The sequence below is a fragment of the Mustela erminea genome, chromosome X (genome assembly GCF_009829155.1).
Source record: "Mustela erminea isolate mMusErm1 chromosome X, mMusErm1.Pri, whole genome shotgun sequence".
NCBI classification, from domain to species: Eukaryota; Metazoa; Chordata; class Mammalia; order Carnivora; family Mustelidae; genus Mustela; species Mustela erminea.
The window spans coordinates 31,956,277-31,972,291 of record NC_045635.1 but is presented as its reverse complement, the minus strand read 5'-3'; the positions used below and the strand labels follow the sequence as shown (position 1 = coordinate 31,972,291).

The 16,015-nt window shown below is 36.1% G+C and overlaps 1 protein-coding gene across 1 annotated transcript in view; it reads right to left on the bottom strand.

Moving 5' to 3' along the window:
- The window catches only part of CFAP47 (cilia and flagella associated protein 47), a 521,025-nt gene that overhangs the window by 94,184 nt on the left and 410,826 nt on the right, over window positions 1–16,015 (bottom strand). Inside the window, exon 57 of the mRNA XM_032330937.1 lies at window positions 5,153–5,251. Within this exon, the coding sequence (XP_032186828.1) occupies window positions 5,153–5,251 (99 nt within the window). The remainder of the gene's footprint in view (window positions 1–5,152; window positions 5,252–16,015) is intronic.

The following is a 16,015-nucleotide window of genomic DNA, read 5'->3' as shown; positions in this document are numbered from 1 at the left end:
TTCACCTCTACTCTTATCTCATTCTTGGTTACTCTACCTAATTAGATGTGTAGACAAGAATGAGCTTCAAAGTGAAAGCCTGGCAGGTTAACATTCTTCACTGACAGGAATAGCCCCTTTCCCCCCTCCCTCCTGTCTAGTTCCTGTCACCAATTTTGAGAGAAAGATAACAAAAAGGGCACTGAACTTATTAAAAACAAAATGAAATATTGAGCTATCTACACCATGGCATGGAACTCATTCTAAGGAAGAAAAATTCTAGGGAAAAAAAAGTTTCTGTAGAGGAATAAAATGGATGCGAATGTCCTTTTCCAATGTGAAAAAAGTGGTGTTCATATCTTCATATATATCAATGCGATTTTATTATATGATTTTATAAATACAAAGGAACTTAAGTTTCAGAAAGAAGTTAATATGAAAATGTTTGGAGAAACTACTTTTATCTATGCCCTTTTGTCACATATAGACCAAAATGTTGCTGAAGTCAGGTTGAGACTGGGATGTGGCATAGAGTTTAGCATGAAATGAAGCAGCAGCACTCGCACTGAGAAACATACCCCCGTCTCAGCAGCTGTCAGTTGGTCTCCCTTTAATGCTGAGCCCTTCCCTGAATTGAATTGAATGCAATGTCACAGGATATAGCAAACTGGAGGGCAGGAGTTTAGAACCTCTTTGCTAACTCAGTTTATCTGAGAGCAATATTTACAAAAGTATGTTTCTTAGCCAGATATACATTCCAAAAGCATGTTATTTCCTCTATATGGAAATATAGATGGCATTAGAAAAAAAAAGTCCTAGGAAACCCTGTCATAAAAAAAATTTTGTTTAGGCTGGTATTTTCCAGTTACTTAAAGCACAGAACTTAGTTTTTCTTTTTTTCACTTATATCATACTTTTTTCTATCTCTTGAAATTAGTATTTCACTCTACACACATAGGTAAACGCTGGTCTAGAATAAGATAATCTGGGGCACCTGGCTGGCTCAGACGTCAAGTGTCTGTCTTCAGATCAGGTCATGATCCCAGGGTCCTGGGATCAAGCCCCTCGTCAGGTTCCTTGCTTGGCGGGAGGCCTGCTTCTCCCTCTCCCACTCCCCTTGCTTGTGTTCCCTCTCTCCCTGTGTCTCCCTCTGTCAAATAAATGAAAGAAATCTTAACAAAAAAAAAATAAGATAATCTTTATAGTTCTCAAGTATTCACCAAGGAAATGTTCCATATAGAGGTGGAAAGAATTTTAAGGTTATAAATGCTTTACATGGCATATGAGATTATACCTACAGGTAATTTTTACAGTATGACCAGTGTACCCCAACGTCTCTAAAAATGTCCATAGCAATATAAGAAACAGAGCACCCATTTTGGTTGCATCCTTAATGTTTATATTCCCCAAATCATCAAGAATACCCATAATACTAATACCACATAAGAACACCAGAGCAAACAAGAAGTTTCTAGAGAAAGCTTCCCCTTTCTCTAATTAAAGAAAATAATTTGGAGATTTTATTATATAGAGCAGCAGGGAGTACATATTGAACTGTCAACCCACCACATAGGCAGGGTATACACTGTTTATTGAAAAAACAAGTCACAGAAGACACTAGAGAAATCAATACAGAATGCAGGAGAACACCAGATTAAATTTGAAAATGATGTGAAGGCAATTATAACAATATGAATTATAATTGAGAAAGTACTTTCAGAATCTCTTTTTTTGAAATTAGAAAATTTAAAATTGGAACACACAATGTTGGTCTGTGTTGCATAGAAATTACATTATATATAATTACTAACTGGATTACTTATTTATTTAAATTTGGAACTATATTAAAAAGCACTTGCTGAAAAATAAAGAACTAGGAATCCAAAAAAAAAAAAAAACAAAACAAAACCAAGAAAGTCATTTCGATATATGAGCAGTTCAAAATTAATAAACAAAGATAAAAGGTTTGTAAACTAATGCAATAAGGCTGTTAACTTTGGTAAAAGAAACAATTTCCATAATTCCTATACACAACTCCATGTTTAGAGTAGACAATTCCCTGGCATTTTATTTTTTTTTTATTTTTTTTTTTAAAGATTTTATTTATTTATTTTACAGAGAGAAATCACAAGTAGATGGGGAGGCAGGCAGAGAGAGAGAGAGAGAGAGAGGGAAGCAGACTCCCTGCTGAGCAGAAAGCCCGATGCGGGGCTCGATCCCAGGACCCTGAGATCATGACCTGAGCCGAAGGCAGCGGCTTAACCCACTGAGCCACCCAGGCGCCCCCCCCCCGGCATTTTATTTTTATTTATGTATTTATTTTGTACCTTTTGTCCCCTTTCACCCATTATTTGGATTATTTAAATAAAAGTACGGGTACTAGAAGCTTTATGTTTTTGTCATGCAAAAAATGAACTTTATTGACACTTATAAACACTATGCTTGAAAATAAATGGTCGTGGAGAAGCAGATTATTGTAAAGATGTTCTCAAATTTGTCTACAGGTTTAATGTAATTGCAATCAAACTTTTTTTGGGACTTCTTTGAAACTTGACAAAAAGTCATTCTAAATTCTTTCTATAAGGATAAATAGGTGATAAAAGGAAACAAATTATTTATGTCTTTAATTCATTTTCTTAAAAGATTGATTTATTTATTTGAGAGAGAGAGTGCACACTAGTGAGAAGAGTAGAGGAAGAGGAAAAGAATCTCAAGCAGACTCCATGCGGAGCGCATGATGCAGGGCTCACATTCACAACCCTGAGATCGTGAACGGAGCTGAAACTGGGAGTTGAATTCTTAACTGACTGAACCACCCAGGCAACCTGGAAATAAATTATTTAAGAGATCATGAAGGATGCCTGGGTGGCTCAGTTGGTTAAGCAACTGCCCTCGACTCAGGTCATGATCCTGGAGTCACAGGATCGAGTCCCACATGGGGCTCTCAGCTCCACCGGAGTCTGCTTCTCCCTCTGACCTTCTCCCCTCTCATGCTCCCTCTCACTCTCTCTCTCTCAAATAAATAAATAAAATCTTGGGGGAAAAAAGATCCTGAAAAGAAAGAAACAGAATAAGAAAACATTAAAAAAAAGAAGAAGAAAACATAAAATTATAGGATTTTAACTCCATGGCACTAGAGCAAGACCTGAAACAAAACAGGATAAATACAACCTGAATACAGGCTGCAAAATTAAATAGCTACAAGATGATTATTATTATCAAATGAAAAGCTGGGAAACTTGCTAATTAAATGAGGGGGATCAAATTAGATTACAATTACATAGCAAAAAAGCAAACCTAGGTGAATTAAAGGAGTAAATGAAAAAGCTGCCTATTTACATGTAACTCCTTTCCCATTACAAAGAAGAAGAAAAAGAAAATGCAGGTGTTTTTTTTTATGGATTTCACAATGTGGAGAGACTGAAAATGCAGAACCAATGGAAAAAAATTTTTAAAAAGAAAAGGTCTCATATGGTAAGTAAATGTCTCAATGGGTAAGTGAAATTAAAATATAAGCAGACATGTAAATAAATAATACAAATATAATAAGGTTGTTATTTGGCATTCAGATGGTTTCCAACTTTTTGCTATTATAAACAGTGCAGTATTTTGGTTCTTCAAATGATCTCAGCAGAGGGGCACCTGGGTGGCTCAGACAGTCAAGTACTGAACTCTTGGTTTTTGGCTCAGGTTGTCATCTCAGGGTCATGAGACAGAGCCCCTTGTTGGGCTCTGTTCTCAGCGTGGTCTTCTTAAGACTGTCTCTCCCTCTCCCTCTGTCCACCACCCCATAAAATAAAAAAAATAATCTTTAAAAAAATGATCTCAGCAAAATTGCAACTACTGGGTCTAAAGGGTGATAGTTTCTAAGTTTCTTTACATGCATTACACAAAGTGCTTTTCAGAAGGTATGTTGTGATTTACATTCCCCAAAGCAGTACTTGTTCAAATTTCATCATGGTTTTGAGGAATACAAAAGCAAAGATAAAAAAGGAAAAAAAAATTCCGTGGCTATCATTTAGATCAACATCTACTTGAATATTAGTGACTGTGAACATATTCTTAATCATTCTTTGACCATCTGCACTTACTCTTCTGTGAACTGCTGCTTACACTCTTTTTAATGTGTTTCGAAGAAACTGAAAACTAAGACTTTGAAGTCATACACAAGGAGGTTTAGCTTTACCATTCAGCAACTGTCAAGATTTTATGTAAGTTAATTTTTCTGAATTGCAATCTCCTTGGTTCAGTAAGAGTAATAATAACATCTACACTATGGAGTTGTAGCAAATGAAATAAAATAATGAGATTTAGAATGCTGATATATATAGATAGCATAATAAATAGAAAAAAGTCATGAATCCATTTGTATTGGGATGCTAGTAGTGGTTGCCAATTCCAGTTAGCATTTTTGTATTACGTTAAGATAATTCATATTTTAGCACATATTTCCATAACCATTATGATTAATTTAATGTAAAAATATTATTTTCAACATATTTTTTGAGCTTTAGATTTTCAAGCAACTTCATTATTTCTTAGGCCTTAGATTTCCTCCTATTCATCAATATGCAGGTGGGATGATTAATACACAGTAAAAATAGATGTACACCCTCTAATAAATTTTCAGGGAATCATTAGCTTTGTAAAGATACAATTATTTTTCATGCCTATCAATAACTTTAGTGTATTATTTTTTAGCATATTTATTTTTAATTTTCCAAAATTGTCCATGACTTACACATTTAAGTATATATTTTTTTAAAAGATTTTATTTTTAAGTAATCTCTGCACCCAGTGTGGGGCTCAAACTCACAAATGGGAGATCAAGAGTCGTACACTCTACTGACTGAGCCAGCCAGGCACCCATCACACACTGAACTATTAAGTGGGTGAAATCACTTTCGAACATTCAAAATCTCAAAGAAAAAATATTTTACAAGTTGCACTTAAAAGCTATGGAATGAAAAAGAGTGAAAATATATATATATATAATGAACATATATAAAGATTATACTATCCATGTTTTTCTATCAACTTACTAAAATTTGTATCCAAGTATTTAGAAGTGTAATTGTTATTAAACATGTATTAAGACCACAGATATATAATGTCATCATCTCTGAAATATAAAAGCATACAGAATGACAGAATATAAAGCTGAAATCCATACCTTGTGTGTGACTCAAACCGGTAAACTTGAAGGCAGAAGTCTCATGAAAGAAGCTATCCCAGTAATGGTCAATGATGAGATGCCTGGGTTTTTCCTTACCTAATAAAAATATAAGAGATATTATTTCTCAATGTCATATTCAAGAGGAAAAATAGGGGTGGAGATTGAGAGAGAATCAAAACTCTCTTCTAACAGGAAATTTCTCAGATGATTATTTTTCAAAGTACATATTAAGATGAGATTTAAATGCCATTTTTGAAGAACATATGCAGCATTATAAAGGTTTTCTCTATAATATTAAAAATATTATAAAATCAACTCATAAATTCTTAGAACTTAATGTGAACTACTAAAATAACAGGTATTACTGAGAGCCTGTTTGAGCCCCCTGTTTAAAAATGGATCCCAGTAGTTAATATTTACATATGTTTAAATGTATATGCACTGACAATAATTTAAACCAATAAATACAAAATCAATTACCCAAAATGGCTACATAACATGTATTTGCTTTTAGTGCTACTATGTAGCACAAAAATATCTGTCAGCAAAGGCATTTATAATTTTAAGTACATTGAACTAAATATCAGCTGACACGGTCTTTTGAAATGAATGGGAGTGCATGTTACAACCCTTATGAAAGGGATTTTTGTAACATATGGTAAAATTTAATATATATTTACTATTTTGTCTATGAATACTGCTTGTAGAAATACACATTAAATATACACCTCAAACATGAAACAATATACATGCAAGGGCATTATTTGTATAGCAATATGCATTGGGGCATTATTTATGTAGAAAATTATTAGAAATAGGGGCGCCTCGGTGGTTCAGTGTATTAAGCCTCTGCCTTCAGCTCAGGTCATGATCTCAGGGTCCTGGGATCAAGTCCCACATGGGGCTATCTGCTCAGCGGGAAGCCTGCTTCCTCCTCTCTCTCTGCTTGCCTCTCTGCCTACTTGTGATCTCTCTCTCTGTCAAATAAATTAAAAAAAAGAAAGTTATTAGAAATAATGAGAAGGTCCATGTATTGGTGACTAGTTGTATATAAACAGTAATGTAGCAAAAACTGAGGTACTAACAAGTCATAAAAATCAATGGGAAAAGGGTCCATTAACTATTTTAACTGGGATTCCAGATGTATACATATTGTTAGGTGAAATTAACAAAGTGCAAAAGAAATGACATAGTATTGACTTTGCATGAGATAGAGGGTGACATGGGACTAGTACGTATATATGCACTTAGTTATACACGCTCATTTTTGCAAAACCAAACACAGTATGGACAAATCAGAATCAAATGAAGATAAAAATGGTTGAGAATGCGGTAGATGGTATAGGACTAGGAATGAAATTTCTTTCAGTAGAACTTTTTATATAGCTTTGAGTTGTGAACAATACATGTTTCACAAATTCGAAAATACAGTAGAATTTAAGAAGTCTCAAAAAGCAACCCTGTGGGGCGCCTGGGTGGCTTAGTGTGTGTTAAGGCCTCTGCCTTTGGCTCGGGTCATGGTCTCAGGGTCCTGGGATTAAGCCCCATGTTGGGCTCTCAACTCAGCGGGGAGCCTGCTCCCCTTCCTCTCTCTCTGCCTGCTTCTCTGCCTACTTGTGATCTCTGTCAAATAAATAAAAATCTTTAAAAAAAAAAAAAAGCAACCCTGAAAACTGAATTTAAGTAAAAAAATCATGAATCCATCTTTGTATGAATTGACAAAAAACTACATGGAATAAAGGATTAATCAAAGAATATTTTAGCCATATTTCTCTGACTACTAAACTGTAGTACAATATATTTTTGGTGGAAAAAGTAATTATAAAGAGAGCTTTAACTCTATTTAGTAAGTTTCCATTCCTTTTTCTTTTTTTCCCTTTTCTTTTTTTGTAGTAGTAAGAATATAGTAATTTTGACAACACTAGCCAAAATATTGACTATGATAGAGCAAATGAACTACACTGTTGTGTTGAGAACCAGGTTTCTCATGTGGAAGAAGGGAGAGAGAGTGAGGTAAATTGAGGAAGAACCAGGGACATCCCAGCAATAGTGAACACACCTACTGCCCATTTCTTGGACACTAAATACCTTGTCCTTATAATGCAAACCTTAGAAAAGTGTCTAATTCTAGCTTTAAAATTAGTTAAGTGTTGAAACTAGAACATCTTGTGCCAGAAATAACAAAATGTTCAAAAACTGATAGAAACAATTTAAAGGACCTAGGGATTAACTTGCAAAGGATCCTGCTGGCCAAACTGGGAGGTATCCAAAAGAATAATAACTAAAAATGGGGCTCCTGGGTGCTCAGTGGGTTAAGCCTCTGCCTTCCGCTCAGGTCATGGTCTCAGGGTCCTGGGATCGAGCCCCGCATCAGGCTCTCTGCTCGGCTGGGAGCCTGATTCCCCCTCTCTTTCTGCCTGCCTCTTTGTCTACTTGTAATCTCTCTGGCAAATAAATAAAATGTTTTTTAGAAAAGAATAAAACTGGGGTGCCTGGGTGACTCAGTGGGTTAAAGCCTCTGCCTTCGGCTCAGGTCATGATCTCAGGGTCCTGGGATCGAGCCCCACATCAGGCTCTCTGCTCAGCAGGAAGCCTGCTTCCTCCTCTCTCTCTGCCTCCTTGTGATCTCTGTCTGTCAAATAAATAAATAAAATCTTTAAAAAAAAGAATAATAACTACTACTAATAATTAAAAAAAAAAACCAACAACCTAAGAAGACAAAGTAGATCCACTCCTTCTAGGATCTCCATCTTACAACTAAAACTTGTCAGACGTGACATAACAGACAAGCCTGGGGAGACTTTGAGTGCATGGGAAGAAAAAAGGTAACCTGAGGAACAGCATGGTGGTGAGTTCCTGGTTTCTTTTCTTTTCTTTCTTTCTTTCTTTCTTTTTTTTCTTTAAAGGAGGCTATGCAGGGCTTGGATTCGTGACCCTGAGATAAAGACCTGAGCTGAGATCAAGAGTTGGATGTTTAACCGAACGAGCCATCCAGGTGCCCCAAGTTCCTGGTTTCTATATTGCCTGGTACATACACTAGACAAGACACTGCAGAACCGTTGAACCCAGATCAGCTAAGAGGGGTAGACAAAAAAGAAAAAAAAAAAGAGGAGGGAAGCTGATCTTCTAGCTCCTGCTCATAGGCACAGGCAGCACTCTGATTCTCTTACTGGGTAGCACACTGAGAGAAAGGGGAGCCTGGGTGGAGTTTATCTAAACAAATGAATGAATGCATGGATGGATGAATAAAAATGGTTTGACAATATTCTGTCCACAAGAAACTTCTTCAAATTTAGGGACATTGGTAGTTTGAAAGAAAAAAGATAGAAAAAGATGTATCCTGCAAATGTTAATTAAATAGGAATGGTTATGGTAACATCATATAAAGTAAATTTCAGAGAAAATTAAATTACTTGAGACAAAGAGAGGCATTGCATAATATAAAATACTGATACATGACGAGATATATAATCCTAACATGTTTATAACAGATAACAGAGCCTTAACTTACATGAAGCAAAAATTGATAGAGCTGAAAAAAGAAATAAACAAATGCACCATTATAGCTGGGTGCTTTAACATCCCTCTCTCAGCAACTGACAGAACCACTAGTCAGAAAATCAGCAAGGATACAGAGGACTCAAATAACAAAATTAATTGACAGAATTTAAATGACATATGTAGAACATTCCATAAAACAACAGCAGAATACCTATTTGTTTCAAGCTCCTATGGGACATACACTAAGACAGACCATATCCTGAGTCATAAAACAAACTTCAACAAATTGAAAATAAGCTAAATCATACAGATTATGTTCTTTTGACTGGAGGAAATCAATAATGGAAAGAAAAAGGGAGGCGGGAAAAAAAGAGGGTCTTACACTGCCCTTTTCTAGTCTGCCCTGGCACCACTCTGAATGTCTTCTCAAAACCAATAAAAATGTGTTGTAATTCAAAAAACTCAGTAAACAAGTTCAACAGTCCTCAACACAAGAGGAAAAGGGCAAAGCAGTAAGAGATATTTTTTTTCCTATTGATATAAGAGCTATGGGTTTGTACAAACATAAGCTTTAGGGAGTGTTTTTTTTTAATGTATTTATTTACTTGAGACAGAAAGAAGGAGAGAGAGAGAGAGAGAGAGAGAGAGAGAATGGGGCAGAGAGAGAAAATCCAAACAGATATTGCGCCAAGCATGAAGCCTGATGAGGGGCTCGATTTCATGACCCTGAGATCATGACCTGAGCCAAAATCAAGACTCGGATGCTTAACTGACTATTATCTGGTGCATTCCCCAGTGTGTTAGAAGATGCAGAAGCAAAAAAACCACTAAGGTGGTTTTGTGTTTTGTTTGTTTGTTTGTTTTTGATTGCTCTTAAAAGCCATAAGGTCCTATTGGAGATCTGGATACAGAGAAATCCAGAGAAGAAAGAGATAGGTTTCAAGAACAATTCTGTTAACATCTGTTGTTTTTGTTTTCCCAGACTCAGGGAAATTACTTAGAAATGAAATGGTAACGACACTGTTTTAAACAAAGAGATCAAGCAGCCTCCCCTGAATAAAGTGTGGGCCATCAGACAAGACATGTTCAGTAGCCAAAGAATCACAAAATCACTAGTTAAAACCAAATTTAGAGATTATCTGGTGCATTTCCTAGTGTGTTAGAAGATACAGAAGCAAAATAAAAAAAGTTCTTTGCCCAAGGTCACACAGCTTATGTCGTTTGAATTTAGATCCCCATATGCTTTTATACATTAAATATTCTGTGAATAAATGTGATATGATGTGATGGGGATTTGAAAATAATAAAAGCTGAGCTGTAGGGGCACCTGGGTGGCTCAGTGGGTTAAAGCCTCTGCCTTTGGCTCAGGTCATGATCCTAGGGTCCTGGGATCGAGCCCCGCATCGGGCTCTCTGTTCAGCAGGGAACCTGCTTCCTCCTCTCTCTCTCTCTCTGCCTGCCTCTCTGCCTACTTGTGATCTCTGTCTGTCAAATAAATAAATAAAATCTTTAAAAAAAAAGCTGAGCTGTAAAAGCAAAAAAAAAAAAAAAAAATCTATGAAGTTGTACCCACACTTAAAAATCAAAGGAGGGGTGGAGGTAAGCAGAGGAAAAGATTTTTTCCTTTAATACAAGAATCTCCAGCTAATAAAAAAACAGCAAGGATGATAGATGTGACTGATACTAGTAGGGATACTAAAATGTTTCAACAACAGAAAGGTTGTAAGGGAAGGGGTTATTGGCATTGCTTCAAATTATTACCCTCCCAAATTATTTATTAGTTATAAGGGGGGACCATTACAATATACAAATCTGGCAGACACAACCTTAACCAAGTGGTTACACTTAGTCCCAATGATGGGACTTTGTGATGTATTGTAATAAGGACACAGTACGTGATCTTCTTCCCAAAATGTTAGTCAGAATTGAGTAATGAAGAAACAAAGACAAAATAAAAGTATATCAATGCAATGTAATATTACAAAGCTGTTATATTTAGGTAGTTCTGTATGTCCTAACATGGAATAATCTCCAAATTATGTAATATGAAATTATGAAACAGAACTTTTTGTACAAAAAAGGGAAGAAATCCACAATGTACAATATTCTATAAAACAACTGGCTTGGACTCTTCAAAATGCCAATATTATAAGAGATAGAACAAGGTGGGAGGAAATTTTTAGTTTAAGGGAGACTTAAGAGATCTGGTAGTGCGCAACTGTAGCCTCAGCTACTTGGGAAACTGAGGCATGAGGATCGCTTGAGCCCAGGAATTCTGGGCTGTAGTGTGGTATGCCAATCAGGTGTGCACACTAAGTTCGGCATCAATATGGTGATGTCCCAGGAGCAGGAGACCACCAGGTTGCCCCAGGAGGAGTGAACCAGCCCAGGTCAGGAATGGAGCAGATCAAAACTCCCGTGCTGATAACCAAATGCAATGCACAGCTCTTAATCAGGTCCCAGATTGGAAAAAAGATAAAATTTTTCAGTTATAAGGAACATTTTTGAGACAACTGGAGAAATTTTACTGTGGAATATATATTAAATATTAATATATCTGTATTAAATCTATGTGTATGATGTGGCTTTGTAGTTATGCCAGAGAAAGTCCTTTCTCTAAGGCCATAGATGCCTTAGAGATGAAATTATATAACTATAGGTAGACAGAGATGGGGTATAAAGCAAATTCCTCCCTAAATTAACAATTGACAAAGCAGAGGAATGTATATGAAAGCTATAGAACTTTTCATTGTACTGTGTTCTTCTATAGTTATAAAATTTTCCAAAGTAAAAAGTTGTGTCTTAAAAAAAAAAAAAAGTTGTATCTTGGGACAAAATTGAAGACCAAATGGCAAAAAAATAAAGTTAAAAATACAGTCCTATAGCTTTAATGAAAGCACATTTTATTATCTTTATAATGGATTTGTTCAAACCACACTGAGATACCACGTTACACCAGTTAGAATGGCCAAAATCAACAGGACAGGAAACAAGTGTTGAAGAGGATGTGGAGAAAGGGGAACCCTCTTACACTGTTGGTGGGAATGCAAGTTGGTGCAGCCACTTTGGAAAAAAGTGTAGAGATTCCTTAAGAAATTAAAAATAGAGCTACCCTAGACCCTACAATTGCACTACTGGGTATTTACCCCAAAGATACAGATGTGAAAAGAAGGGCCATCTGTACCCCAGTGTTCATAGCAGCAATGGCTACAGTCGCCAAACTGTGGAAAGAACCAAGATGCCCTTCAACGGACAAATAGATAAAGAAGATATGGTCCATATATACAATGGAGTATTATGCCTCCATCAGAAAGGATGAATACCCAAGTTTTGTATCAACATGCACAGGATTGGAAGAGATTATGCTGAGTGAAATAAATCAAGCAGAGAGAGTCAATTATATGGTTTCACTTATTTGTGGAACATAAGGAATAACATGGAAGACAACAGGAGAAGGAAAGGAAAAATGAATTGGGGGAAATCAGAGGGAGAGATGAAGCTTGAGACTGTGGACTCTGAGAAACAAACAGAGTTTTGGAAGGGAGAGCGTAGGGGGTTGGGTGAGCCTGGTGGTGGGTATCAAGGAGGGCATGTATTGCATGAAGCACTGGGTGTGGTGCATAAACAATGAATCTTGAAACATTGAAACAATAAAATAAAATTAAGATATTAAAAAAAAGAAAAAGAAAATGGAATTTGTGTAAAAGGAACTATTGGGGCATTAAAAAAACATAAATTGTACTTAATTCTCTATGAAAAGGAAATAAGCTCTACTGACATTAAGTATATGAGATGATAATGCTACATGTATATATTTCATAAGTAAATATATGCACATTGAAGTGTATTTGAGAAATATTTATTAATTGAGGTATATGATTTTAAAATATATTTTGAGACCTTTGTGTAAAGAGCAATGCTTCTGAAAGTATAGTCTTCTAACAATCTACACTGGAATAAATTATGCTGGTAGGGTCTTAACCCAGACATAATGAATCAGAATAACCTAGTGTGGACCTGGGAATATAAATTTGGTAAGTTCCCAATTATTAGTTACTGACTTTTAAGATCTACTAAACAAGAAAAAAGGAGTTCTAAATATCAAGTCTCCCAAAAAGTGTCTAAAGTAAAAAAATTAATTATAAGCAAGTTGAATCTCATATTACTTTTCTGCTAAGCAGCTACAACAATAATTTTGTATCTAACTTTCCATACAAAAAAACCATTAGTTATTTGCTACAAGCAAAGCAAACTAAAACAATCCAATTAAACCAAGGTATGAAGAGATTGTTGCATATCTGACACTCCAACTGCCCACCAATCTCAAGTTTCCCAATAATATTTATTTATTGATTGAAATACTTAGTACATTGTCTTAATTAGGGAGAGAATTTGAGAGTGTGGGAGTTTTTCTTATACCTATTTCTCTCTCTTTTTATGTATACATAAAGCTATGCATACTCTGGCAATATACAATGATCACTACATAATGAACATAAATATGTATTCAACTCTGGAGGTACGTTAGATAAGAGGGCCTCCAGGGACAAGATTTTCATAAACTAATTCTAACATGTCAAATCAAATGCACTAGACATTGCCTCTCCCCGTCCTATAAGTATCATTAACAGGTCATAACTATGCTACATTGTGTGCCTTATTCCTTTACTGCTGGTGAACATGATGGTCATAATTAACCTTGAGTCAACAACAACTCAACACAGTACTTTGTTTACATCAATCAACCTTCAAAAATGGAAGCTGAAATTTGTAAAACTAATATGATAATTGGTAGGTACACTTTTATCCCTATGTTATTTTGTTTTGTACTTCAATAAAGCTATTAATGTCTGGAAAAGAATCCACTTACACTTATACATTTGAATCAAATCACTAATACTGCATTTAAATTTGAATTCAGTAGAGAGAGTGAATAATCTCAAGACTACAGCTATTTTAGTACAAAAGAAATGAAAACTGCTACTTCACATGCATTAGTTAGTGCTTCATTCATATATGTAACTTTTAGGTATAAAACCCATAGTGAGATTTCACAAACAGAGTATCACATGAGATCAGAATACAATGTATACATGTATGTGTGTATGTATATTGCAGATATAGTCATTTTGAAATGTGTGTATGACAGTTTTCAGCATAAAACAGAATGTCAATACACATAATAGTGACTAAAGATTCAATTCCTGCTCTACCAACAAATATGCCAAATTTGAAACACTCATTTAGTTAAGAATAAAGCTATGAGTTAATGTAACCTCCGCCATTACTGAGCACAGATTAGCAGGTTTGGACTGTGGGTAGATGAGCAAGGGCACACACATATATATAATGGAGATGTGTCCTTAAGTTCCTAAATTCATCAGGTCCTAATTTTGAACATTTTGACTCAGATCAGTTCCTGGATACCTTTCCTTTTTCCATCTTTATTTCTGGCTAAGTAGAGTAGAAAATTTGAGAGCACGGATTCGGGGGGACAGCAAAATTACTGAAAAGAGAGGACTGTGGGAACTGAGTCCATTGACAGCAGTCATTGAACAAGGGTACATGTCCAGGCTGAACAAGGAGGTCAAGACAAGAAATCCAAGCATGTGTTGAGGAGGCAGAGCCAGGGTTTGATGGCAGAGTCAAAAAAAGAAAGGAGGGACCTGAAGAGCTGAGAAAATGCAAAAGGAATGGGAGTCAGAGGTATTTCCTGAGGTCCTTTGATTGGAGAAAGGGAGGTCTCTTTCCCTGAGATCTTAGGGCAGGAAGCAAGCAGAGAGGCAAGCACCATTCTTTAGAGCCTTATCGCTATGGGGATTTATAAGCACCATCTGTTAGCAGACAAGTTAGAATGTCAGTTAGGTGGCCCTGGAGAAGACAGCTGGATGTGATGAGTTCAAGACAATGTTCCATCACTAACTCACTCTATGGCTTTGGGAGAATTCTAAGCCTCAGATTCCACATCTGAGAAGCCTCTCAGAGTTTTTTTTATTTTTATTTTTTTAAAGATTTATTTATTTATTTATTTGACACAGAGAGAGAGAGATCACAAGCAGGCAGAGAGGCAGGCAGAGAGGCAGGCAGAGAGATAGGGGGAAACAGGCCTCCGCCGAGCAGAGAGTCCGATGCGGGGCTCGATCCCAGGACCCTGAGACCATGACCTGAGTCGAAGGCAGTGGATTAACCCACGAGCCACCCAGGTGCCCCTCAGAGTTTTTTTTTAAAAGATTTGAGTATAGTCACATTTACAGAGTTCAAACGTGGTACCAAGTGAGTGTACAATGAACGCAAGTTTCCCAGGCTATCTGAAGGTTTTGTGTAGCATCCTGCTCCTCATGGGACTCATTAATGGTCTCCTTCGGAGAAGTCTCGACCATTCTCTGAGCATTTAGGCCATCTCCTCTCTAGTCATCTACCTCTTTTATCATTTAAAGGTGGCATGAATTAAGATATGAACAGACCCTTGAAATACAATCTTTTCAATACTTTGCCTTGTGTAATGTTCAACTGAAAGAACTAAGAGACAACATACAATAGAATTAATGAATTTAATTAAATAGAATTAAAAGATCCTTGAAAATGTCAAAGGCAACATTTCTGAGATAAGTGATTAAAATAGAAACAGCTATATATCAGCAAAAGAAAAGACATTAGAGAACTGGCAATATAAAAGTTTGAGAATGAGTCTGCAATTCTAAAAATGTTGCCTTCTTGGAAAAATAGCACATTTTGAAAGCTATCTTTTCATATATATCTTATCTATCCATCTGTCTATTGAAAGAAAAATCAGGAATGCAGGATCTGAAATACTGTGAGACCTCTCTCACTGAGCGACCACCAGCTTGGCGCTGTATTATGAAGTCTTGCTATCAACCTCCCTAAGGGGATTCTGTGAATTGTGTAGTATCTGCAGAAACACCGACATCTTTTGAAAGATAGCAAGGGATTGTATATCATGAAGTAATTTTAAGACATTTGTAAATATTTAAATAAGAAGCTATTAATTTTGTACCTTTTAAAATAAGTATATTTGGCATACGGGTTGAATTTTTTTGTCTTTTGTTAGTCATGCTTCCTTATGGCCCTTCAACAATTCAGGCCAAATTTTGAGGCCCACTCAACAAGGAATACGAATGCAAGAAGAGAAGAACATGGTAGCTAGAAAAAACTGAACCCACAAAAGAAAGAGGGAGGAGGTTATGACAGAGAGAAAAAGAGAAACTTCATTATCAAGAAAAGGAAAAGAGAAATATTTTCATAAAGGAAGAGGAGAAAGTGAAGGAAAAGAAGATAACAGAGGTTGTTGTCTTCTTTCTCCTCAGGTTGAAGGCAGGCGGAGAACCTGAGGGTCTGAAC